At 45.4% G+C, this 27,070-nt stretch overlaps 1 protein-coding gene and 1 long non-coding RNA gene across 15 annotated transcripts in view; one reads left to right on the forward strand and one right to left on the reverse strand.

The window, feature by feature from the left end:
* The window catches only part of LOC137221143 (uncharacterized), a 65,251-nt gene extending 56,827 nt beyond the window's left edge, over nucleotides 1-8,424 (reverse strand). For 9 of the 10 annotated variants that reach the window (XR_010941890.1, XR_010941893.1, XR_010941891.1 and 6 more), the window contains exon 1: nucleotides 8,249-8,424. This is a non-coding gene — a long non-coding RNA (uncharacterized lncRNA). Of the gene's footprint in view, nucleotides 1-8,213 lie in introns of all 10 variants that reach the window. The other variant, XR_010941894.1, reaches the window with a different exon arrangement.
* A 107-nt stretch (nucleotides 8,425-8,531) lies between these two features.
* The window catches only part of OTULIN (OTU deubiquitinase with linear linkage specificity), a 32,414-nt gene continuing 13,875 nt past the window's right edge, over nucleotides 8,532-27,070 (forward strand). Inside the window, exons 1-5 of one of the 5 annotated variants that reach the window (XM_067730399.1) lie at nucleotides 8,533-8,837; nucleotides 13,319-13,537; nucleotides 17,021-17,097; nucleotides 22,185-22,279; nucleotides 25,706-25,849. In XM_067730399.1, coding sequence (XP_067586500.1) covers nucleotides 8,686-8,837; nucleotides 13,319-13,537; nucleotides 17,021-17,097; nucleotides 22,185-22,279; nucleotides 25,706-25,849 — 687 coding nt within the window. In that variant the 5' untranslated portion in view covers nucleotides 8,533-8,685. Of the gene's footprint in view, nucleotides 8,838-13,318; nucleotides 13,538-17,020; nucleotides 17,098-22,184; nucleotides 22,280-25,705; nucleotides 25,850-27,070 lie in introns of all 5 variants that reach the window. The other 4 variants (XM_067730398.1, XM_067730403.1, XM_067730400.1 and 1 more) reach the window with 4 other exon arrangements.

The raw sequence follows: 27,070 nt of genomic DNA on the forward strand, positions 1-27,070 counted from the left end.
TTTAAAATAGATTTATTTATTTTTATTTATTTAGTTTTGGCTGTGTTGGGTCTTCATTGCCGTGTGTGGGCTTTCTCTAGTTGAGGTGAGTGGGGGCTACTCTTCATTGCAGTGCATGTGCTTCTCATTGTGGTGGCTTCTCTTGTTGCAGAGCACGGGCTCTAGGTGTGCAGGCTTCAGTATTTGTGGCACTCAGGCTCAGTAGTTGTGGCTCGCAGGCTCTAGAGTGCAGGTTCAGTAGTTGTGGTACACGGGCTTAGTTGCTCCACAGCATGTGGGATCTTCCTGGACCAGGGCTTGAACCCATGTCCCCTGCACTGGCAGGCTGATTTTTAACCACTGAGTCACCAGGGAAGTCCCTTCTGCCCATTTTTTGATTGGGTTGTTTGTTTTTTGATATTGAGCTGTATGAGCTGTTTGTATATTTTGGAGATCAATTGCTTGTTGGTTGCATTGTTTGCAAATATTTTCTCCCAGTCTGTAGGTTGTCTTTTCATTTTGTTTATGATTTCCTTTGCTGTGAAAAAGCTTTTAAGTTTAATTAGGTCCCATTTGTTTATTTTTGGTTTTGTTTCCATTACTCTAGGAGATAGACCCAAAAAAATATTGCTACGATTTATGTCAAAGAGTGTTATGTGTATATTTTCCTCTAGCAGTTACTGTACTCCAAAAACTATATGATGAAGATGACACAAACAGATGGAAAGATATACCGTGTTCTTGGATTGGAAGATCAATATTGTTGAAATGACCATACTACCCAAAGTAATCTATAGATTCCATGCAGACCCTATCAAATTACCAATGGTGTGTTTTTGTTTTTCTGTTTTTTGTTTTTTGTTTGTGGTATGCGGGCCCCTCACTGCTGTGGCCTCTCCCATTGCAGAGCACAGGCTCCGGACACGCAGGCTCAGCAGCCATGGCTCACAGGCCCAGCCGCTCTGCGGCATGTGGGATCTTCCTGGACTGGGGCACGAACCCGTGTCCCCTGCATCGGCAGGCAGACTCCCAACCACTGCGCCACCAGGGAAGCCCACCAATGGCGTTTTTCACAGAACTGGAACAAAAAATTTTTAATTGTGTGTGGAAACAGAAAAGAAACTAAATAGCCAAAACGATCTTGAGAAAGAAGAACAGAGCTGGAGGAATCATGTGCCCTGACTTCAGACTATACTACAAAGCTACAGTAATCAAAACAGTATGGTACAAAAAAACAGACACATAAATCAATGGAACAGGATAGAAAGCCCAGAAATAAACCCATGCACTTATGGTCAATTAATCTATGACAACAGAGGCAAGAATATACAATGGAGGAAAAACAGTCTCTTCAATAAGTGGTGCTGGGAAAACTGGACAGCTACATGTAAAGGAATGAAATCAGAACATTTTCTAACACCATATATAAAAATAACTCAAAATGGATTAAAGGCCTAAATGCAAGACCAGATACTCTTGTGACTCTTATAAGGCACTAATCTCATTCATGAGGACTTTACCCTCTTGACCTCATTTGATCCTAATTACCTCCCAATGGTCCCACCTCCTAATACCATCCCATTTGCGTATAGGGTTTTAACACATGAATTTTGGGAAGACACAAATATTCAGCTCATATCACCAAATATAGTTACATTAGGGTTAGGGTTTCAACATATGAATTTGGAGGGGCCATGATTCACTCCATAGCAGATATTAAGGTACTAAGGGGTATGGAATTCCATTTTAGAAGCTCTTCAAATAATTTAAGATAATCAGCTGCCTGAATTATTTGTTTAGGATGAAATTGTTTAGCTGGAGGCAAAAGACTCATTTAATATTTTCCAGAATTCCAAGTCTTTTTATAACATCATCCTCTGTCATCTCCTTATGTATGAAATGGTTTGAATTTCATGATAAAATTTCATTATTACACACTTCTCCCAAGAAAAACTCTTGTGGACAATTTTGGGGGTTTTCAGGTAAACTATTACTAGTGCAAGATATTTTTAAATTATTTCTCCTAATTTTTTCCCTGTAAAGTTATTTCTTCTAGTCTCAGAACTGCAAAAAAATAGTAGTTCCCACCCCCAAAGTCCTATTTAAAAATAATGAGCATTCTACAATCAAGAGACATGCTGAAAAGGGGGGGGGTCTTTCAAATAAATACACAGGTATTCCTAGAGTAGTTAATTTTTAAGTGAAACTAGTGATACTTCCTGCCAAGCTTGAGTATAGTACATGAACCTGTGAAACTAGAATAAACTAAAAAGTACCTGTGACTACTTTAGAAACTGATGTACGGAATACACTTGTAGTCTATTTTTTATAGCTGTGACAATGGGAAATTCCATAGAGTAAAAATATAGGGTGTTTTAACTTTGCTGTAAAATATGAGTTTTTGGTATTGAAGAGGGAGATATGCATCCAACTTGTACTAAGTTCCTTATAGAGAACTTAAAAAATCAATCATTCCAACAAACAAATAAAAAGTGTAATGGCTCAGTAGTATTCTTCATGAACAGTAAATAAGGGCTGAAGTATTCAAAGAAAAGGAGCTCAGAATCTTTCATGCATTAACTATTCCAGGGAAGGCCACTGAAGAAGTAATATCAGTTTGAGATGGTTCAAAATCTGTTATCAAGTCTAAGGACTTACACATTATTATGTCACCATTTTACTTTTAGTTATCTAATTTACAAATGTTTGATTTTAAGAGGAAGCTGGAAACTAACTGGAATTGTCTCTAGCAATGTTATTATATAGGCTTGTACTCAGGCTTATAGATTTTTCTGCTATTTTTTATTCATCTTGACATAACAACAGGCTAATTGTAATTATATCACAGTTCATGGGCTTACGTTTCACAACTTCCTCTTAGAAACTCTGATTTAGTTTTTGACTTATTTAGTTTACACCCTTGCTCTCTAATAATTTAGTTCTGTAATGCTGGTTAAAAAATTTTTGGACATTCCCAATATGCACATATACATTAAAAATACACGTGTACCTTTGTGTGTATGTATTATGTATACTATAAAACACATACACAATAGCAATTTTAAAGGATTAAAGATGAAATAATTAAATTTTAAATTTAAATCTTTCTATTGAAGTACAAAATAAGAACATGATTTGACATTCTTCCTTATTTTGGAAAGTCTTGGTTTATCATTTTGTGACATGGTGATTTGAGTTTGAGTTTTTTCTAATATAATAGACTTTGGGGGGGGAATAGTTTTATATTTATAGAAAAATGGATATGATAGTACAGAGCTCCTATATACCCTGTACCCAATTTCTCCTATTACTAACATCTTACATTAGTATGGTATATTTATTACTTAATGAGCCAATTTTGATCCATTATTAACTAAAGTCCATAGTTTATTCATACTTCTTTTGTTTAACCTAATGTCTTCTTCTGTTCCAGGACCCCATCCAGAATACATTACATTTAGTTGTCATGTCTCCTTAGGCTCCTCTTGAGTGATAGTTTCTCAGACTTTTCTTCTTTTTGGTGGCCTTGACAGTTTTGAAGAGAACTGGTGAAGTAATTTTTAGGATGCCCCTCTAATGGAGTTTGTAATTTGTCCAGTGTTCCTCTCACTAGACTGGGGTTATGGGTTTGGAATATCAAAGAGGTGTGGTGCCCTTTGCATCCGATCATATCAAGGTTACATACCATCAATATGATTTATCACTGAGCTCAGGTCGCATTGTAACTTGGCCCATGGGTAAGTATTCATTTCTGCTAAGGTCCATCAGCAAGCCAAAACTTGTTTCTCACAAGGAGAATAGTTATTTCACAGGATGGCAGGGCTTTGCTACAAAATCCTAAAGGTTTGCATTGTGATTCAGTTATACGTACTTGCCAAAGACTCCAAATATCATCTCTATCTGCCGCTTCAAGCATCACTGGATCAACTGAATCATATGACCCAAGTGGCAAAGTAAGTTGCACAGCAGCTTGGACTGTTGCAGAGACTTCTCTTCTCTCACTTGGTTTTATGCCTCTTTTTTTTTTAACAGTAGGAAGGGCCAGATGTAACAACTTATCCTTCACTTAGAAGTGATATCTTGATATACTCAACTCCACTGGACCCCTAGAAATTTCACTGAGGTAGAAGGCCTCTGAATTGGGGTGGATTTATTTTCCATCCTCTGACATGCAAATATCTTACCAATATGTGTACAGTAATTGGTACTTCCTGTCTACCAGGACTAATCAGCATATCATCATCAACGTAATAGACCAGTGTGATGTTCTGTGGAAGGGGAAGGGGATTTAGTCCCTGCAGACTAAATCATGACATAGGGCTGAAGGGTTGATATAACCTGTGGTGGGACAGTGAAGGTGTGCTGCTGACCTTGCCAGTTGATTCCTTCCGGTGGTCTTTTTCAACACATATAAAGGAAAAAGCATTTGCCAGATCAATAGCTGCACACCAGGTACTGGGAAATGTGTTGATTTGCTCAACAATGAAACCACATCTGGAATAGCAGTGCAACAGGGATCATCACACAATCGGATTTACAAAAATCCAGTCATGCTCCAAGATCCATTTGTCTTCTGCACATGCCAAATAGGTGAGTTGAAAAGGGATGTGATGCGTATCACAACCTTTGCAACTTTCAAGTTCTTGATAGTGGTACTAATCTTTGCAATCCCTCCAAAAATGTGGTATTGTTTTCGTTTACATTTTTATAGGTAGCAACAGTTCTAGTGGCTTCCATTTGTCCTTTCCTACAGTAACAGCATTCACTCTACAGGTCAGGGGACCATTGTGGGGATCCTGCCAGCTGCTGAGCATGTCCATTTTTTATGCATTCCGGAACTGGGGAAATAACCACAGGTCGTGTTCAGAGACCCACTGGGCCTAATGCAAGATGAACCTGAGCTAAAATTCCACTGATAATTTGGCCTTCACAAGCCCCTACTCTGATAGGTAGATACTACAGTGATATTTTGGGTTTCCATGAACTAGGTCAAAGCCACTGTCTACTAAGCCCCAAAAGTCTGGTTATTTCCTTTCCTCCAACGAACAGTCACTCTTGTTGATGGCTATAGGACCCTGTGGGGAAGGCTGGGGAAAAAATTAACACTATACATTTTTGGCACTGAAGTAGGGTCCTTCCTCAAGAAGATCTGGCCTGCCCTTCAGAGTTCTGGGTATGTAAGTTGGCTCAAGCCTGGGAACTGATTGAGGGGCTGTGACTTTCTGTTTCAGTGACACAAGTTAGGGTTTCTGTTCATAGACCCAGAACTCTTCTGCTAATCTATTTTTTGGCTGCGCTGTGCAGCTTGTGGGATTTTAGCTCCCTAAGGATTAAACCAGGGCCCTCGGCAGTAAGAGCACTGAGTCCTAACCACTGTACCACCAGGGAGCTCCCAGAACTCTTCTGCTTATAAAGACCAAGTAAGAATTTAGTAATTATCCATCTATTTCTTTTCTAGGGACACCATGATCAACTAGCCAATACCACAGGTCTCTGCGAGTCAGACAATTCTGATTACTGCTTTGGCTCAGCTGTCCATTATAGCAACCACACTGGTACCTACCTGCCACCCTGAGATCCCATCATCACCACTGCATTTAAGAATCTCAGTTTGATAACAGGTTCCATTGTAAGATACATCTGAATACAGAGAGGAGCAATTGCAGATCTCTTCAAGGGTGCTGGAACTCACTTCACAAATTACTTCTCATAGTCATGTTGATGGGTAATGTCCTCTGGACCCTCCTGAGGTGGGTGAGAAAGTCTTACATGATAAATCAACTCTAAGATTCCCATCTTCCCAAGACTTTGGAGATCTTCCTCTACAGTATCCTAGGCAGTTCTGGCACTTCAACTTCATTTAGTGTAGGCACTTTTGGGTGGAAGGAAGTCAAGTGATCAATGGTGTTTTCGCTCAGTTTCTTCTCACAGTGGGTCCATTGGGCTCTGAAAGCCATCTTGTGGTTATTTCCTTAGTTCCATGGGTACAATTGGAAGAGACATACTCCGCAAACAATCAAACAAACTTAATCTTTTTCTAACCCTTTGATGTAAAATGTATCTGCTTTGTAGGCTCTTATCAATAAATTCAGCCTAATAGTATTTTACAAGCCTTCATCTTTATCCCTGTATTAGTTTCCTAGGGCTGTTACTGCAAAGTACCACAAACTGAGAGGCTTAAAACAACAGCAATTTATTCTCACAGTTCTTGAGAGTAGATATCTGAACTCAAGTTGTCAGCAGGGCCACGCTTCTCCTGCAGGCTCTTTGGAATAACCTTTGTCTTTTCCTAGCTACCAGCAGCTCCTGTCATTTCTTGGCTTCCAACTACATCACCCCAATCTCTGCCTCCATCTTCACATGTCCTAATTCCTTCTGTGTCTATATATGTCTGCACCCTCTCTTCTTATATAAGGATACCACACATTAGATTTAGGACCCACTCTAATCCAGCAGGACCTCATTTTACCTGATTACATCTTCAAAGAACCTATTTCCAAATAAGGTCACATTGCACTTCCAGTTGGAGAATGAATTTTAGGGGACACTAGCCATCCCACTATAATCCCACACCCTTAACATCCATACAAAATTTGACTGTATATTCTCTTGTGTGCTCTGAATTTTTTTAGCATGTGTATTTTACTTTTTCAAATAAAATTAAAGCAGAAAACTCGCCACACTTCTTTGCCATAAAATGCAAGTATTCTTTTCAGCCATTTTCTCCCTTTGATGCCCATTACTACATAGTCTCCCTATATTGGTTTCCTTGTCTTGCCCTTCTCCAACCTTTTCTCTAACTGCAGACAAAATAATCTCCTTCCGATCTTTCAAGGAGGATCAAACACAAAGTTCCTCGTCAGCTGAAGGAGGATTTTCAAGATCTGGTCTCCAGTACCCTTCTTCCAGGTTCATCTTTCAATAAAACCCCATTATGAACCCATTTTACCCCAGAACCCCTTGTAGGTTTCCGAACTGCCCAAGCCATTCCCTTCCTCCATACTTTGGCCCTGCACTCTTTGCCCCTTGCACCTATGACTGCTGCTCATCTTTAGCAGCTACTCTGCTATTCCCTCCCTGGACAGGAAGCATTTTTGTCTTCTCATCTTTGAAGTCTGTTAATATTTTCCCTTTGCTCTTGCTCCTCCTAAATCAAATTTCCTATTGGTTTTTTTAAAAATAGATTTTATTTATTTATTTATTTATTTATTTATTTTGGGCTGCGTTGGGTCTTTGTTGCTGCAGGCTTTCCCTAGTTGCAGTGAGTGGGGGCCACTCTTTGTTGTGGTTTATGGACTTCTCACTGCAGCAGCCTCTGTTATTGTGGAGCATGGTCTCCGGGCTTCGGTAGTTATGGCACGAGGGTTTAGTAGTTGTGGCTTGCAGGCTCTAGAGCGCAGCCTCAGCAGTTGTGGCACGCGGGCTCAGTAGTTGTGGCTTGCGTGCTGTAGAGCGCAGCCTCTGCAGTTGTGGCATGCAGCTCAGTAGTTGTGGCTCGTGGGCTAGCACAGGCTCAGCAGTCGTGGCTCAGCAGTTGTGGCACGTGGGCTCAGTAGTTGTGGCTTGCAGGCTCTAGAGCACAGGCTCAGTAGTTGTGGCACGTGGGCTCAGTAGTTGTGGCTTGCAGTCTCTTGAGTGTGGGCTCAGTAGTTGTGGCTCGCAGGCTCTAGAGCACAGGCTCAATAGTTGTGGTTCGTGGGCTCTAGAGTGCAGGCTCAGCAGTTGTGGCACATGGCTCAGTAGTTGTGGCACACGGGCTTAGCTGCTCAACGGCATGTGGGATCTTCCCAGACCAGGGCTCTACCCCGTGTCCCCTGCATTGGCAGGTGGATTCCTAACCACTGCGCCACCAGGGAAGCCCCCCAAATTTCCTATTTGAAAGAATGTAGTCCAACAACACACACACACACACACACACACACACACACACACACACACACACACACGGTGCTGCGCTGGCTCACCAGTTGGGTAGGACCGTGTCCCCCTTCTCACGGAGGGGATGGCTGTTAACTCAGCTCTGGAGCGACAAGCCCGGCACCACGCCGAAGGCCAGAGCCCGCCGGGCTCCAGGCTCGGGGCTGGGTGGTGACGGCATCGCCCATGGGAGGCCGGGGAAGCAGCACATCACCCATTTGGACCACATTCCTCGCTCTACAGCCGAGGAACCTCTGGCGGAGGGCGAGGCTCCGAAGCCCAGAGCGACACTGTAAGGCGCCCAAACATATTCGTACCCTTCACGCCCCAGGCCGGCCCTCTTCCTCCTCACCGAGGCCGAGTCCCGCCGCCCGTCCAGCGCTTCCTCTCCCTCACGCCCGGGGACTCGACGACAAGGAGCTGCCGCGACTCTTAGGTCAATGACCGCGCGCTGGGAACTCTGGGGCTGGCCGGCAGCGCGCGGGGGTGGAGCAAGCGCAGTAGTGTTTCGCGTGGGCGGTCCTCTCGGGCGGCTCGGCCCGCGCAGGCGCATGCGCAAGCTCCGCGTCGCGGGACTCCCGGCCGTCGCGGGCCGCGCCCCCTCGCCGCGGGTCAGAGGTCGCGGGGCGGGCGGTGGTGACGTGTACGGAAGCGTTCTGTGAACCGTCGGTAACCGGCGGGCAGCAGAGCTGCAGCGGCGGCCACGGCCTGGCGCCCCGACGGGAGGGGCTCCGGATCGCTGGGAGGCGGTCGAACCCCTGCGGCGCCGCCGCCGCCGGCGGAGGCCCCATGAGTCGGGGGACGATGCTTCAGCCCGGAGCGTGGCCGGGGGAGAGCTGTGCCGAGAAGCCGGCGCGGGAGGCGGGGGCCGCGGCGCTTGAGGGCGAGAAAGCGGTGTCCGGGGGCCAGCCGCGAGTCGCGGTGCGGTGCCCGGCCGAGCAGTGAGTTCGGGGCGCGGGGCGGGGACGGCGGGAGCGGCGTGGGGGCCCGGGCTCGGCACCCACGGGCGGGCGTGGAGTGGGGAGAGGTGGCCGGGGGAGGAGCCGGCGGAGGGCCCTTCGCCCCCTTGTTTTTAAAGTAAGGTCGTCGGTGAAGACACTTTTGTATCCAGTGTGTCCGATGACAAAAGTTTTTCTGGAAGGCGCGTTTTAAAATTCTGGTTATCCAGCACCCTCCCCCGCCTTTTTGACATTTCCATATCTCCAAAGCTAAAGAAAGCTCCAGCAACTTGGGAAACAGACTCCAGAAGCGTATTATCTTATAACCCACTCCATTAGCGCTTCCCCCCAACCTGTCGCGGCAAGGGGCTGAGGTTGTCGCTGTCACAACCCCAGGAAAGCTGAGCCACGCGAACTGCTTGTTCTTGGAAGGCAAGTCTGCGCTTGATGAGCGTCCCACCTGTTGGACAGACTTTGGACGGAGTCTGCCCCAATTCTTTTGCCCGTTAGCTGCTTAACTAGATGTCCCCAACCGCCTTGATTTTTAAATACGAAAGGCAGTGCTGCTTAGATCAATTCCTTATTGAACTGTAAAGGCGGCTGCGTACATCGGAAGAGTTTATAGTTTCTGCAAGGATTTGGGGGCAGGGGTGGAAGCAGAATATAAACTTGAAGGCTGAAACTTTTCTGCACTTTCAAGTTCTAGTCACATATAAATGCTTTCGGAATTCCAAAATTGACGAAAGCACTCAGGTAACCAGTTTGACAGAGATCTTAATTGGCTGGGAAGTGTGCTTTTCCCCCCCATTTCCTAAAAAGGGGTCCTAGGGGAACTGTTATTGCAGATAATGTATTACAATAATTCTTGCTTGCATGGCTCTTTATCGTGGACTTTGACCTTCTCCTTGAGCACCCAAGCCCCTTGGGATGGTATTATCCACACTTAATGGGTTAAGATTTAGAGCAGGAGGTCTCAAACTCCTGCCCCCAGGAGCTAGGCGGGTGTCACATGGGTTCCTGGAGAGCTGAGTCCTATGGGGACAGGGTCCACTAAGTTCCAGCCTATAGAAGATTCCAGATATTCTGACTTTTGTTTGAAATGTCCTGATTTTTATTTTATTTTTAAATTACATCCAGGTGTTTCACTTTTATTTTTTAAAATTTTTTGTCTGTGCCACACGGCTTGCAGGATCTTAGTTCCCCCGCCAGAGATTGTCACCACTGGACTTCAAGGGAATTCCCCTGATTTTTAAATAGTAGCCTTTTATTTTTTAATTAAAACCACTGTGCAGGCCCATGTGAGCAGATGTGGCTGCAGTTTTGCTCCCTGGGTTTGAGCCCTACCTAAGACTCTGCAGCGGGTGAAGTTGGGGTGCGCATGGGGGTGGTCTTTGCCTCTGCCCCTTCCCAGCCCGTGCTGGTTCCTGCCTGCGGCTTCCAGGCTGACTGCTGCTGCCGCACTTAGGCCCCGGTGGTCTCAGCTGTGCTCCCCACCTAGCGGCCCTGGCCCTCAGATGCTGTTTCTCAGCCTCAGCTGTGTCGTGCCCTCCTGGGAGATGCAGAAACTTTGAAGTCCGAACCACGGTCCCCCAAATACACAGAGTTATTTGGCAAGCTTTTCTGCTGGATGTGGTTCCCAGAGTCTGAGCACCTGGGGAAATGGGTCATGGTGCAAAAGGAACACTCTTACCTGATGAAAAGGTTTTGTGGCACAGGTGCCTCTTCTCTCTACTGTCAGTAGAATTATGGGCGTGGAGCTGAAGGGAATGTAAACAACCCAGCCTAGGTTTGTCATTTTATCGGTTAGGAAACTGAGTTGCAGATTTGATAGGTGCAGCTTGGCCAGGAAGGCGCAGGGAGTAGGTTTCAGGGCCAGGTTCCCTGATGCCTGGGTGGGGACCTCCCCCCATGTCTTTCTGGCTTTCTCAGCAAAACTAGGTAGAGGGCCATGACATATAATCATGCAGACTTCACTTTTTTTTTTTCTGGAATAAATATTCCAATTTGCCGTTTATTTACTAGCTTAATTTCTTTTTCTTCCTATTTTTGTTGTCTTTGATGATCTCATTCTCTTTTAACTCTCATAAGAGAGCAAGGGGGAGCCAGGGAAAGGAGGTGAAGATAACTTCAAATATCAGCTTCTGAACGTCGTATCTTACGTTCTGGGCTTCCTTGTTTATTATACGGGCAGTGGGGCTACTTCTCATTGCACTCTGATATTTTCTTAAGGGCTAGAGAAACTGTACTGCAGCATATAAACACTGCCATTACATAGTTTGCAGTATAATGTGTGCACATCAGTTCTTACATGATGATATATGCAGCCTAATAGTTGAGTGTAGATATAAATAAGTTGTGTAATAATGCCTGAACTAGGTCCTAAAATAGTTTTTGAATATTGTGCTGTTCTGTCATTGGAGCCAAATCCCTTCTTTCCACCCAGAAAGTTAGGTTTGACCTGCACAGGAATTGAGTAAAATATTTGCATCTGGAAATATGAAACACCATAAAATGCAGATGTTTTGAGATACCCTGCAGAGTCATTTTAATTCATTCAGTGGATAGAAATTATGAATACAAATCACAGCCCAACTTTTGTAGCCATTATATTGTACATCCGGGCTGTGACTCTGAGAGGTGCAGTGAAGGGTAGGGGAAGGGATGGCTCATTTCCTACAGGCTGTACTGTAGGACACAAATTCCTTGTGACCAAGCTCACTGTGTTTTGCAAGGGAGAGAAATAGTGGGGAAGAAAGATATAAAAATCATATGGATAAGCTACTTCCTAAATCTCTTTCCTTCCTTTCCTTTCTTTCCTTTTTCTTAGTTCGCTTGAGAGCTGTGGTTGGCTGACATCCCTTGGACAAGCCCTAGGGATGGCTCACAAGATGATTCAGGGTTCCTTTTGAGGAAGTATTAGGTCAGACCAGGTTCAGTTGACTTGTTTGGACATTACCTCCCTCCTATCAGCAGGTCTCCTATACTCCATCCCCTGCTCACCTGACCCATACAGTTGAAACTTATGCTGTGTCACTTCTTCCTCTTAGCTAAGCTAGTACTACAGTCCTTGAGGACCAGGATGGTCCTGGGACATGGTTGGTGGCCAGGCTAGACATGCTTAGGGAATTGAGAAGTGAGACTACTCCGTGGTCCTTCTCTGTCTGCCTGACGGTGGGACAGGGTTTGAATCCGGGGTCCACAGGCTGGCTGTGTGTAGGGGGGAACATGATGTGTCTGTGTACCCCTCTGAAGTGGAAGGCAAAATTATGAGTGTATTTATGTTTTTCTGGACTGAGGTTCTGAGGAAAGCTGTGGATTCTCAGAAGGGCTGTGAACAACAAACTGTGAAGCCATTGTCCTCGGGTGCTGCTAAATGTGCTATTGTGCGAATGTGTTTTCCCGCCCACCTTAGCAGCCCCGGGGAGTGGGGTGGCTGTCTTTGATGGGGTAACAGCGACTCCCTCCTGCCCCTTCCCCCTCCTGGATGTAGAACCTGCTTCAGAGCTGGGATGCATCTGAGAAACCTCCTTGTTGAGGGTGTCTTGGTTGTCCCCAGACACCTCTGGAAGTCACGTGGAATAGCCCAAGCTAGTCATGGAAAGTCCACTTGCAGATCGGAGGTGGAATTTCAGCCTGGGTGCCGGGACTTTCCCGCATTTGATGTGTTGTTCACTCATCTCTACAACCACTAAGAGGTGGAGAAAGGCTGGGTTGAGTGGTCTTTGCTTTTCCTGTGCCTGTGTGGGATGGTGCGTGGTGTCACAGTGGTTGACACTTTCAGCAACACTGCCTGGGCCATTAGTCTTCTAGGACAGGCCAAGTTAAGCATGAACTGCTGCGTTCAAGTCCAGAGAGCTGAACAGAGTCATACTCAGTTTAGCTTTTTTAGATAACTAAGGGAAGCTTAGTGCAAATGTTCATAACGGTGAGTGATTAAAGTGCTGTCTTGTTAGCTTTGCATATATGTTAGAATTCACTTTTTCATATCATGTGTTTACTTGTATCAGAAATTGAAAAACTGGCTTCACAGAAATGTCTTCTGCTTCACTGAGCCCTGTGTTTTTCGCTTATAGCTTTTGTTTTGGGGAGTAGTGTAATTTTGTCTACATGTAGTAAGCACTTTAAAATTAAGTTTTCAAACATTTATTGTTATCCAGGTCTTTGAAAAGAGCAAGAGGAATAATAATAATTTAGTAGACAATGTCATGTCACCTACTCAATGGTGTATATTGCCTTAATATTGAGAGTAAAATAATTCATCTCTGAGAGAAAATGGGAGCTCGAAAATACTTTAAAGTAACATTATGGTACTAAACTAATAATTTTCTAAGTAGAAATTATTAGCATTTTGGTTTTAAAATTTAACTTGACTGTGTACTTGAGTATGACTCACATGCCAGGGTCCGCAAGAAATCAAGTCAGATTTAAGACTTTTACTTTTCTTTTTTTTCTTTCTTTCTTTTTTTTTTTTTTGCGGTACACAGGCCTCTCACTGTTGCGGCCTCTCCCGTTGTGGAGCACAGGCTCCGGACGCGCAGGCTCAGCGGCCATGGCTCACGGGCCCAGCCGCTCTGCGGCATGTGGGATCTTCCTGGACCGGGGCACGAACCCGTGTCCCCTGCATCGGCAGGCGGACTTTCAACTACTGCGCCACCAGGGAAGCCCAAGACTCCTACTTTTCTTTACTACTTTTCTAGTGATGGGTATGTTTTCTAGAAGGAAACTTTTTGCTGTGGTGATCATTTGAGCCTGTGGACTTCAGTGGCCTCTTTGTGCTAAATGGTGGACACGCCTCATCCCTACCCCAACTTGACACACACAAAAGATTGCCCAATTTCTGAAACTGGTCAGCATCAAGGATTTTATCTTATCATATATCCCCTTTCCTTGCATTGTTTCAATGTCTTCCCTTCCCATGACAAAAATTTAAACTTCTAGCTATTTCAGATTCCCAACTTTAAATATAATTTTTTGTTGTTATTTTCAGCTTTAATATTTTGATACTTAAAAAAGTTAAAGCAGAAGTTTATTGAGTGAAGTATTTTCTTAAATAAAATTATTTTAATTTTTCTTGCTTTCATATATCTCTCTCACTTTCCAGTTGATGGTCCTTATGTTGGATGAATATTTCATTTTGGCTGTTAAATGTCTTATTTTCTGATCATATTGATTGAGCTTTATTGCTTGAACTTCTAACTTATCTTCTCTCCAAGGAGATAATAGTGGCTTTTAAAAGCCATATTATCGTTTCCCTGGTGGCCTTGGCAAGTTAGCAAATGTCTTTGGCCACATGTCCTTGGTGGCCATGGACGTTGGCAAACGTTTGTGCAGGGAATCTGAATGAAATCTAGTGTGGCTACAGTCATTTGAATATACCCCAGGCCTCCCATTCCTCAATTTCTGCTTTACTTCTTTTGTATCTCTTGAGTCACTGCATTTCTATTACCAGTAATCTCCCTTTCTGCTCTGTCTTCCTTTTGCATTTAGTCTCCTTTGCGTCCCTTTCCTGTTGGTCTTTGGCGGAATTTGTATTTGCGGCTGTGCAGAGAGATGCTTGTTTAGAGAACCTCCTCTGGGCACTGGTGTTGCCATTGCACTTTGTTTATTTTGTAGATTAGAAAGGAAGGAGACGAGTGCATGTGAATATGCCTGCCCATAGCCACAGAATTGGCTTGACGTGCGAATAGATTCATAGTCTGTTAGAACTAAGAACTGGAAGAGGAACCATGTAGATCATTTAGGTCTTGTCTGGTCTTCTTGTTTTGAAGATGAGAAAACTGAGGCCAAGATTAGGGAAGTGGCTTCCCCAAAGACATGCTTCTGATGATGATACTGTGAAAATGATTCACTTAAATGCCTGTTTTATAGGATCAGAATTTCTCTCCTATTTGATAACGCTAGGAAGGAGGCCAAAGGATAACATTAAACTATTGAAAAAAGACCTTAACACATTTAGTCACTTTTTATTTTAAGCATTTGATGTATAGTCCCTGCGAGTCTGGTTTCTGTTTGCTTTTAACCCTGGCACGGGCTCCATGGGTGACATCACACCTGTTACTTGAAATCTCACTGGGGTTAGAGCACATGGAAAGTACCTTTTCCCTAGTATGTCCCCTCAACCTCACAACGTTAAAAAAGACAGGCACACACGCCCCATCACCTTTATGTGGAGAGAAGAAAAGGAAGAAAGGAATAAGAAATGATCTTACCACTACTCTACACGAATGGATGTAGCATGAAAATTAATAAGGCTAGCTAACGTTTTTGAGTGCTGAGTATTTATGCGTCTGTTTTCACAGCAGTCTCTTGAGGTGAGCGCTCTTACTGTCCTTTTTTTTTTTTTTTTTTTTTTTTTTTTTGCGGTACGCGGGCCTCTCACTGTTGTGGCCTCTCCCGTTGCGGAGCACAGGCTCCGGACGCGCAGGCTCAGCGGCCATGGCTCACGGGCCCAGCCGCTCCGCGGCATGTGGGATCCTCCCGGACCGGGGCACGAACCCGTGCCCCCTGCTTGGCAGGCGGACTCTCAACCACTGCGCCACCAGGGAAGCCCTTACTGTCCTTTTTACAGGTGGATACATTTAGGTGGTGAGAAGTGTGGTCACTTGAGTTGCATGGTTATACGTATGGCTAGTGAGGAGTGGTTGAACCCTGGGTAACTCCAGCCATGGCACCCCCAGCGAGGCCACCCACACGGCATGTGCCCTGAGGTGGTAGGTGGTAAGCCATTCGTGCCGGGGCATGGATGGAGCCGATCACAGGTATGAAAGCACAGGCTAGAGTCGGTCAGGTGTTTGGACAGAAGTGTGGGTGTGTGTAGGGCAATCACAGAATACAAGCTAGAGTGGTGGGACGGGTCCAGATTTAGACTTCCTTGCTTATATGGGAGCCATTGAAGGGTTTCAGAGGGGTGGAGGGTATGTTAGTGCCCAGCTCAGTCTCTGTCTCAGCGGCCCTTCTTCTGTCTCTTGTTCCCTCTCACTTGGTCCCCTTTCCTCCGGCTGGGCTGATGCTCGCGGAGCTGGGGGGCTGAGGGAATCCAGGGTGTGAGTACGTCTCTCGAGTCGCTCACCCGGTTCCTTAGTAACTCCTCCTTCCTGTGTCCAATGTCCAGGGTGCCTGGAGCCTCCTGTCTTGTGTGAGGAGTGGGGGTGTGCTGTCATGGGGAGGGAGTACTGGGAATTGGGGGTCTGATCTCTCCTGATGTGTACACCAGCCAGTTTCCTTGTGTTCAGCCCTGGATGTCTCCTATACCATCTGAAGCACTTGGCACCTCCAGTTCCTGAGCCTTACTGGGGCCCTGCAGGGTGTGCTGGTCTTCCCTTCCAGCAGATGCCCCTCCACTGGCCTCGAGGCTTCCCCCGTCCTCCGTCCCTTCCTACCCCTTCTTCCACTTTTGGACGGTTTGGGCTTTCACATGTCTTGTGGTTTCAGCAAAGATAGAGTTGGCACTTCTCTTTCCCATCATTGTCACGTTGTGGTGTATCTTGAGGGGAAAAGGAGGCATCTTAAAACTCAGAAGTCCCGTTTTTCATCCTTGTCTGGCACCCAGTGGGGTCTTCTCCCTTTCCAGGACTTAGTAGTTTCTTGTTAGCTCACTGAAGGAGCCTAGAGACTCTTTTGGGAGCTGTTGTGCTAAGTCCCAGTGAAAGTATGCGGGGTGCCAGGGATGTGCTCGGCAGAAGGCGGGTGGCTGCTTGCGTGTGGGCCTCAGGGACCAGGACGGGCCTGAGGGAGGTTTTGTAGCTCTGGGGACTTGTAAATCTCCTATCCTTGTTTTTAGAGTAGCTCTTGTAAAATTTGCTTGTGACATATTAAAGTTGGCACTTGGCCTGCACTCCTGTATACTTTTATTAGCACCATCTCCAGCATGGCATGGCTTCACTGATAAGATGCACGCTAAGATGCTTACATACGTGAGGCATTAAAGACGTTACATTTAAAATGGCCTCAGAGCCATGCAGCCAGTGGAGTGGTGTAGAATGTCTCATTTAAAGTAAAAAACTGAATTGGAATGCTAGAAACATGAGTCTAAGATAAAAGACCCATATTTTATCAGACTGTCATCATGTAATGTGAAAAAGTTAAACTTTGCGTGTCATAAATTTTTTCAGCAGTTGCATGTTGTGATAAGAGGGAACTTGTCAGTGCAACAAATTTTTGAAATGTCTAACTTGGTATGATTTCAGCGAGGAGGACATGTATCGTGCGGCGGATGAAATAGAAAAGGAGAAAGAATTACTTATACATGAAAGAGGGTCATCAGGTATGTTTGGAATTGTTTTCTTTATAGAGTTCCTACTGTTTATAGTAGAAAATGCAGTTACATCGGTATATCCATTTCCATGAAATATTGAGATGTACTTCCTAGGAAACATGCGTGTGCGTGTGGTCTTATCTGTATTGGATTATTCATTTTGCTGAGGTATGTTTGGGGAATACTGTTTCCTGAGGTTTTACAGTTTTAATGCAAATACTTCCCCTGTGTTCTTTACATTCATATGGTTTTTGCACCCCTGAGGCTTTGTTTAATCTCTTGACACCACTCTCTCTCAGTTCTTGACTTGCTGATATTCTTAGAGGGAGAGTTTGGGTTTGAAGGGCATTTTTCATTTCAAGTGGAAGGACTTACTGAGAAGCCTGCTCTCCGGGTCTTTGCGTGCAGAAGGCCACATGAATTTGATTAACTGATAAGGAAGAACGGTCATGGAACTGAGAGCACTAATTCTCCTGTCATTTCATGATCTTGTGTCCATGCTTCTGCTCAGTCGTGCCTGCTCTGCTCGCCCCACCAGGGCCCGTGGACCCACGGCTGCAAGGCTGAGCCTCTGCTGGGGGCACGGCCGGCGGGGCTGTGTGTGAAGTGCCCCCTTCCTTCCCTGCTAGCCTCGTGCGGGAGCCCAGTGGAGATGCTCCGAGTTGGGGGTATGCCACAGATGGTTCACAGGGGGCACTTTCTTGTGCACCACTTGTGTGATGTGTGTGTTCTGGTTGAAGAACTAGCTCCTGTTTGTCGTATGGTTAGCAAAGCATTATACGTGTAATTAGGAACAAAAGATACAAAGTGGGGTCTTCGATGATAATTTTTGAGTCTTCCTCACAAGGAGTTGGTGGAACTCTTCACTGTGGTAGCCAAGGGAGATGTTATGGTCCCCCATAACCTTCAGAGGATGCTCGAATCTTCTGCTGAAGTTGCACACAGTTCACCTCGGATTCAGTCCTTAGCAGTCATATTCCTGAGGAGAAAGTGCTTCTTCAGCCATGGTTTATTCCTGCTGTGTGTGCAGGGGCCCCTTGCTTTCTCGCTCACTCTGCAGGCTCTCTGTTGGAATTCTCCTCTGCCCCCCAGGGAAGGCCTGTGCAGGTGCTCTGGCTTTTCAGGGGACCTTGTCTGAGGCCTTGTCCAGCTTTAGTCTGAGGTCAGAATGGATCCCTTTATACCCTGAATCTCAGTCCTCCTGGGTTCATGGCCCTTCCCGCAGTAACATCCTGTAGAAGTGCCTCTGGTGGGAAGCTCTGTCCGTATAAAAATTTCTTTATTTTACTTTTCTTGAATAACCCCAGATGAATTTTTGTTTTTTCTTATTTTCCTGATGATTTTATTGCATTGTCTTCTGGTTTCTCTTGTAGTTGAAAGTACTGCAGTCAGTCTGATCCTTGGAAATCTGTCTTTCTCTGTCTTCTCTTTGTCTTCAGTGTCCTACAGTTTCTCCTTGAGGTTTCTTAAATATGGATTTTTTTTTTTTCTTTTAAACATTTTGCTTGGGATTTTTTTTTTTACTTTTTGAATCTGAGGATGGCTAGTTTTCATCAGTTCAGGAGAATTCTCAGCCACTATCTTTCTGAATATTGCCTTTTTCCTATTCTCTCTACTTATTCCTTTCATAGCTCTAATGAGGTGTTTGCTAGCTTTCATTCAGTCATCCAGGTCCCTCTGTCACACACCCTTTCAAATGTTTTCTGACTTTCAGCCTCTGTTGCATTCAGGACAGTTCCTTCGGAAATATTTTCTTTTTCTTTCTTTTTTGGAAAAGTTCTATTTCCCCTCTGAATTTGCTTGGTCTTTTTTTTGATAGTGTATTGCTCTTTGCTCATGTTTTTATTCCTTCCTTTAAGCATTTTGAGCATACTCTTTCAGGCCTGATAATCCCATTATCTGAAAATCCTGGCAGGCCTAATTATGCCAGTTGCTATTTTTCCTTATTTCTTGTTTCTTCAGGGTTTGAATTCTAAGCTCAGCTTTCGTGTGTCTGTGTAGAGTATATGCAGCCTGTCTTGAGTGTGAGAGGATTTGGCCTTGTTTCTGCCAGGCACCCAGGGAGTCACCTGCCTTGGGCCACGTTAGGTTAATTTCTGGGTTTGAGCTTCCAGGGTCTTGCAGCTAGTGTGAAGTCACACCCTGGCCCTGTGTGAGAGCCGGCCCGTGGTTATGAATTCTCAGCGGAGGCTTCCTCTCTCTCCGAGTCAGAGCCCAGGCCAAGGCAGAGAGTTTTTTTATGCTCTCTCTTTGTTAGTGAAAAGCTTTTTTTCACCTTGTCCAGGCAGGGGTCAGCAAACTATAGCTCCCTGGCCAAATTTGACATGGCCCCTGGTTTTGTAAATAAAGTTTTATTGGAACTTCTTGGTTTACACATCACCCATGGTGATTTTCATGCATAGTAAAGTTGAGTAGTTGTGAGAGAAAACTTTACACCCTCAAAGCCTACGTTACTTACTCTCTGGCCCACCAGAGAAGAAGTTTGTGATTCTTGCCCTAGCCTCTCAGTTGAGAGCCCCAGCGTTCTGGAGGGGTTCAGTTTTAACTTCCCATCCTCTGAGAGTCTGAATCCTTGTCTTTGTCACCATATGGTGGTTAAGGAACAAACCTCTTGGTTAATTTGGCTTCTGGTTGCCACTCTGATTTTCAGCTTCCCCCTTTGTGTTTTTTTTGTGCGTTTGTCTTTGTGGGGTTTTTTTGCCACTAGAAATGTTCTTTCCTGGGAACAGTAATCAGTCTGTGTTGGATGCAGTTAAACAAAGCAAGGAACTGTTGTATACTTAAACCGCTTGAGGTCAGGCACTGCCTGTCCTGTGTCTCCAGCTTCTAGCCTGGAGGATGGCATGCGGTGGCTGTTGGAGTCCTCCTCCCAAAGAATGGTGGCAGGATGGGACTGAAAGTATAATTTTGATGCTAGTGCTTTGTGAGTATCCATTTTCCACCCTCAGCTGTGTCCCGCGGACCTCTGATTCAGCACAGGGCTGTGGCTTGCGGCTTGGCCTCTGAGCCCGCTGAGCCTTCTGCCTTCTCCCCTCAGTCCTGGGGTGTGGCCTGCCTCCCTGACCAGGGGCCGAGTCCTGTCTTGGTGCACACAGGAAGAGGACTGCAAGTGAGGAGAGTGGCAAGGCTGGACCTTCTTCCCGGGAGGCCCTTCCTGAGCTGGAAGCATGCTCTGCCTCGTGGCAGAACGTGCCCCGCTAAGTGTCCTCAGCTCTGGACATTTGTAGTTCCTCAAGCTTTGTGGGGAGGTGAGTAGGAAGGCGATAAAAGGGAAATCTTCCCTCCACTAGATAGACACTCAAACAGTGTTTATTGACTTCAGACAATGACTGGTTTGTATTTGAGGGTTGGCTCTGCAGCGGTGGTATTTGTGGTCTCCGTTTATTATGCTCTGGGGTCTGTTTCACCTTTAAGCCAGTCCTGACTTATGCCACAGATAAATGTATCTGTTATCTGTATATGTGTTATTTTCCCTTTTGTATAAAAGGTTTGTTTTCCTTGTGAAAGGATTTACCATGAGATTTTTAAAACAGGCGGTTCTTACATTTTTTGTTTTTCAAAAAAATTGGTTTACCTGAACTGCAAACAGGGATTAGGGGCTCCTCCTGGGCTCCTGCATCAGTCATGCCTCATCTGTCACACCCTGTGTGGTGAGTACCTGTGGTCCTTTCTTCTTCAGTAGTCTCTAAACACATTCAGGACAGAATCTGGGGCTTTAACGTCTTCTTACCCCCCGTTCCTAGCTCAAAGCTTGGCACATACTAGACACGCAGCAAGTGTTTATTGAATTGAGCTGAATATAACATCTTTATTTTGTGTTCAGCTTCCTCCTGAGTAGATATGTTGTAAGGTACTTCTGTGTTTATATCCCGATTTCTTTGCTAACATTTACTTCTTCAGTATTTTAAAAAGGAAGTCAAGAGATGCCTGGAAATTTACCTCTTTCTTCCTAGAACAGACATACGCATGTGTGTGCATACGCATGTGCCACAAAATCAAATCTCAAACCTCATAGGTTAAACAAGGAAGTTTAAAGGCCATTTTTTTACTATATCGTTTGATCATAAGTTGTATTTTTTAATTTGGGGGGATGTGTTATTAGAGTCAGACGAGGTCTGTGGTTCAGCTGATGTTGAGAGCTCCATTAACTTCTGGCTGATTATCAACAGTTTATAGCCTTTTGGGATCAAGGCGGGATATAACTAAATAGAGACAATTAAATATACTTTTGTAATAGAGGTCTTATCTCTTTGTATAATGGATGTAAAAAACAAATTACAAATCATTAGATGTATCTTCTCAGAGCTTAGACTGCTGCATATTTAATGTGAACATTATTCATGGGCACCTGGGTCCGTGTGGTTACAGGTGCTGAGGGCACAGCTGAGAAACAAAACAAAGCCCCTGCCCTCAGGGAGCTCATGTTTTGTCGTGTGTGTGTGTGTGTGTGTGTGTGTGTGTGTGGTGTGTGTGTGGTGTGTGTAGGGGTGGGGAAGGCAGGGTGCAGAAAAAGAAATATGTCAGGTGTTGATCAGTGCTAATAAGAAAAACAAAACCGTGTAAGGGGAATAGAGTGAAGGTGTGTGTGTGTGGCATTTTGATATCAGGCATCAGCGTCAAGAGGTGAGCAGAGACCTTCAGGGAGCGAGGAGCGGGTGCCCCGCAGGTAGGGCAGGAACCGTCAGCGTGGGCAGTGGTGGGAGCTGAGGCCGGAAAGGCAGCGGGCGGCCCGGGCACGAGGCCCTTGTAGGTAGTGAGGGAGTAGAGTCGAGTGTGATGGGTGGCCTTGGAGCCCAGCGGTGGTGGGTAGCATCTGACTTACGTTTTAAATGCACCCCTCTGGCTGCCGTGTGGAGAATGGTTGGTAGGGTGTGGTGACAGGGAGGCCCACTGGGAGCCCTCGGTGGTCACCTAGGAGCGAGGTGCTGGAGGTCTGGACCAGGTGGTAGGCAGCAGTGGAATTCTGGATTTTGGGGGACCGCAGTGAGCGAGAAAGGAAATCTCAGGTAAAGCAGTACCATTATTCTGATGATGCTTTGTTTCATTGTTTCCCCCTCCCCACCCCCCCCACCCCCCCTTTTTTAATTCTTTAACAGAGCCCAGATTAAGTGTAGCTCCTGAAATGGATATCATGGACTATTGCAAAAAAGAATGGAGGGGAAATACGCAAAAAGCAACATGTATGAAAAAGGTATGATGCCTGGATGCACGCATTTTGAGTCTTTCCAATAGTCTATCATAAGTAATTATTTAATATGTCCTTTTGTATTTTTAGATGCTAGTTATGACAACTGCCACTAGACTATGTAATTATTGGTGTTCTAACGTTAGAGATGAGGAAACAGGCTCCAAAGATAAGGGACTTGTTTGGAGTCACAGTATTAACATAGAATCATAATCAGTTATTCAGTAACTTGATTTCTTTGGAAAACACATAAATGGCTCTGTGCTGTTCAGGGTTGGGCCAGCCATTGGTTGTCCTCTTGGGGTCATTTGGGAACACTGCCCTTCTGGCCTGGTGAGGTAAAAGGCGCAGACGTCATGCATCTGCTGTCCCCACTCAGCTTTCTTTCCATGTCCTCCAGTTCTAGGGGCCTGGACTCTCCTGTACCTTCTAAGCAGAGGGATCTGGAACTACTTCCTTTATTTAGGGCAGCAGTCCCCAACCTTTTTGGCACCAGGCACAGGTTTCGTGTAAGACGATTTTTCCACGGTCTCAGGAGGGGGATGGTTTCGGGATGATTCAAGCGCGTTACATCTATTGTGCACTTTATTTCTATGATTATTACATTGTAATACATAATGACATATACAACTCACCGTAATGCTGACAGGAGGCGGAGCTCAGGTGGTAATGCGAGTGGTGGGGAGTGGCTGTAAATACAGATGAAGCTTCGATCGCTTGCCTGGTGCTCACCTCCTGCTGTGCGGCCCGGTTCCTAACAGGCCACAGACCGGTACCGATCCATGGCCCAGGGGTTGGGGACTACTGATTTAGGGCATCCCAGGAGCTGTCCCCCTTTCAGTCCCATTGCATAGATTGGTGACCCTGAGGTAGTCCTTCCAAGGCTGTGGGACATCAGGGATTCCCATGACACGGTCCCACTGTGGCTATGACTGGGTTGGGTCATTACTTGAGTCAGGCCCCTTGACCCACTCCCACTGCACAGCAGGTCGAGTGGCACATCCTACTGGTTCCCCCTCAAATGTATCCTGAATCCAGTGTTCCTTCGTAGATTGAAGTTGCTACTCCAGTTGACACTTGAAAAACACAGGTTTGAGCTGTTTGGGCCCACTTCTATGCAGATTTTTCCAATAAATATGGACTACAGCACTACATGCTGCATGGATGCAGAGGGCCGCCTGTAAAGTTACATGCGGGATTTTGACAGAGTTGGGGGCCAGCGGTCCAACTGCGCCCCACACGCGTACCCCGGCACCCCAGGCTGTTCAAGGCGTGGCCTTATCTGACTTCCTCCGAGCTACGGAAATGGCAGTTTCACCCTAATGCTTCTACCACCTCTTGTAACTTATGGATTATACCCTTTACTTATTTTTCTCTTGGGATTATTTACGTTACAAGTTTGAACGCACTTCGGGCACGTTAGAGATATTGACCTGTCATGTTTGATAGAAATATCTTTAAAATTTTTGTTTGTTTGTTTAGAACTGTACTGTTCAGGATTTAAGATTGTTAAGTATTTGAATATATTTGTTCTTGTCCTCAGAGTTTCATTTTGTAGAAAATGTTGTGCCCCTTTCATCAGGCACCTCAGCTGCCCATGCCTGCCCTGAAATGGGCTGACCATACTCGAATGCCACTGCCACTTTTGAAGCTCTGAGAGCCAGTGTCAGCCCTGTTTCCCACAAGTCTGGACTGTAGACTACTTGTGTCTCAGGCACTCGTTAGAGAGCTTCAGACAATGACACGACGTACCTGGGACTCTCAGTTCCTGCCAGAGCTTAAGAACGTTTAGATTTGTGTGGCCATCTGCTGAATATGCATATTGGCTACTTGTAGATTTTGTAAAAACCTCCAGCTCTGTATCAAAGTAGATAACCAGAGGCCAGGTATCTAAACTGTATTTTCTCATCTTCCCCAGAAATGCTTACACTGACATGCAACCTTATTTTTGGATCTCAGTCTCTTTAAAGGATCTCTTCTAACAGTTGGCACCTTCAAGCCTGTAATTGAAGATGTTTACTAAGTTATCCAAGTGTTCCATATTTTGGAACTCATGCTGAAGTCATTCCTCTTTGATTTCAGTTTGAGGTAAAGATATGACCCTATAGTTGGACCCTTCGGTGACCAAATAATCAAAGGCACATCAGTTAGAAAAGCATCCCATCGGGACCCGTGGCAGTCAGAGCATTTCTGGGCCTGATAACAGCTTGGATCTCTGTTATCTTTTAGTCCTTATTTGTCTGATTGTTTTGTTTTGGGTATTCATTTACACACTTGGAAAGATACAGTTGCTGTTGAACTAGCCATCGTGAGTATTTGGGGTAACTAGAGGTTCACCATAGGGAAGAGGTGCATATTAGCAGGCATGAGTCTGCTTGACGGGCCCTTACATTGCAGTGGTTGGGCCACTGAATAAAAATGCAACTCTCAAAATTTTATTATTGGAAAGACGTACTTTCATATCCACTTAGAACATCATCCTGTGACTTGAACCTTGAAAACAACTAATAACAGGGTCCAGTGCCTGGACACAGGATGACTGTCTACATGGTGTCCACCCCATGAGGGCGACACTTCTTCTTTTGTGTAAATGTGGGTAGGAAGCAGGGTTTCGAGTGATTGTTGCGGAAGAGCAGGACTAGCGAAAGGTCTGCCAGGTCGGGGGCGAAGCCGTGCGGTGGGGAAGCCGTGAAGCCGACGCCGACGCCTGAGCAGCGTCCAGCGGGGAATCAGTCATCTGGGCCCCTGGACCAGGTCGCTGGGATTTTATGCTGTCCTTTTCGGGGGGCATGCTCCAAATGGTCCGTTTGGATGGCTGTATTTGAGTTGACTGAGCATGTCACTGAGCATTTTCATTTCCTTGTTTCACTTGCAGGCTAAACAAGAATGACACTTAAATCCACTTTTTGAAAAAGTCTAACAGAATTTATCCAGGCACCTCCTAGCATGTAGTTTTTTTATGTATTTCACGGAAATTTGGGATTTGGGGGTATTATTTTTAATGTGGAGATACGAGCTGGGTACATCTCTCTTTTCTTTTCTGTCTCCATTAAAGAGTTTAGGGTCAATCTAAACACAGATTAAAGCCTTCAGAATGTTGGTTATTAATAAGTGAATGTTACAACGGTTGGTAAGGGGCATATAACTTCAACTTTGGGGGTGACTAGTGTTTTAATAATACTTGGTGTATTATTTTATATGTTCTAGTATGTTGCGTCTGCTACCTATGCTGATACTATGTACAGTACTAACATTTGTTAATTTCCTTTGATTAATTAAAAAAAGAATTCAAATATCTTACATGAAAGACTCAGCCAGTCTTGTTTCCGTTCTTCTAGTGATTGGGGGCACACTTTTTCCACAGGAATAAAATTCTCCCCACTCTCTGAAGTCAGTAATGACCATTTTGAATTCTCTGATGCTTTTGTCCAGGGCTACGAGGAGGTGTCTCAGAAATTCACCTCCATCAGGCGAGTCCGTGGAGATAATTACTGTGCGCTGAGGGCCACGCTCTTCCAGGCCATGAGCCAGCCGGCCGCGCTGCCCTCCTGGCTGCAGGACCCGGAGCTCACGCTGGTACGCTGCTGCTGCAGGTTTGAGTCTGCAATGTTTCCAGTTGCTTTTGTGAGAAAGACTTCCCCTTCTCTGCCCTGTGCTACGTGCTTGTACTGTCTGCGGTGTGACGTCAGTGTGTGGGTTTATTCAGTTTTGTGTGGCTAAGATGATTTTGCATAGCAAAGTGACTAAAAATGATTGATATTTCCCCAGAAGAGGAAGGTGATAAAATTTCTTCAGTGCTTCAGCTTAACTAGAGAGCAGGTGTTTAGGGTTTGTTCAAAGCACTTAGGGCAGTTTGACTTCAGTGTTGGAGTCTCTACCAAGTGGGCTGTATATTGTACTATCTGAGAACCTGCTGGGGTTTTAGGAGGCAGATTTCTGTGATTCTAGCTCCAATTCAAGGAATCAGCACCCTCTGCAGAGTGATAGGAAAGCTGGCGTGGCAGGCGGCAGAGCAGCAACCCTAGAAGAGAGACGGTTGCTGTCAGCCTGGGGGAGGCTCCCTGGGGAGGTGAGGGTCAGGGGCTGTGTCCCAGGCCTGGCCCTCTTTAAGGTTTTAAATCTGCAGCCTAGTCGTGACACCCCAAGAAGTCACATCATCAGTGTGTCGTGGATACACGACACACATCAGCTTGAGGTCATGATAGGTTGGATGATAGAATACCCCAAAAGAGTTTGGTGGGCAGGCACGATTGAGCAGAAGTCACAATATGACATTACTTGGAAGAAAATAGGAAACCTTGCGCCTGTATTAAAACAGAACCCCAAACCGAAACTCAGAGTGCTAGCTGTGGGAGATCTGCCTTACCAGCAACTTATGAGGGGGGAAGGAAGAGTCAGGATTTTAATGGATTGCAGGCCCAGTACGAGCCCACTGATGTGTGATGCCTGCAGTGATAAGGAAGCCCTGTCTTAAAAGGAGCGCTTCTAAAACACAGGCAGTGACAGCCCTGTCTTGAACAGGACTGGTCACATCCCATCTTGAGGACCCAGTTCAGCTCTGTGCCTGTACCCTCAGTACAGGTGGGAGTGTGCCCGACAGGGCTCATCTGCTTTGGGGAACAGTTGAAGGAGCTGGGGTATTTGCCTAGAATAAAGACTTTTAGAGGATACTGGTTGGCAGTTAAGCTAATTAGAGGTCTGTTGGGTGAACGGGGTATCACATACCCTCAAAGAGCAAAACCAGGATCAGTGGGTGGAGGATACCACCTGTCTCTCAGGTGATTATCTACTTTATAA

Source organism: Pseudorca crassidens, chromosome 3 (genome assembly GCF_039906515.1).
Source record: "Pseudorca crassidens isolate mPseCra1 chromosome 3, mPseCra1.hap1, whole genome shotgun sequence".
In the NCBI taxonomy this organism is placed as follows: domain Eukaryota; kingdom Metazoa; phylum Chordata; class Mammalia; order Artiodactyla; family Delphinidae; genus Pseudorca; species Pseudorca crassidens.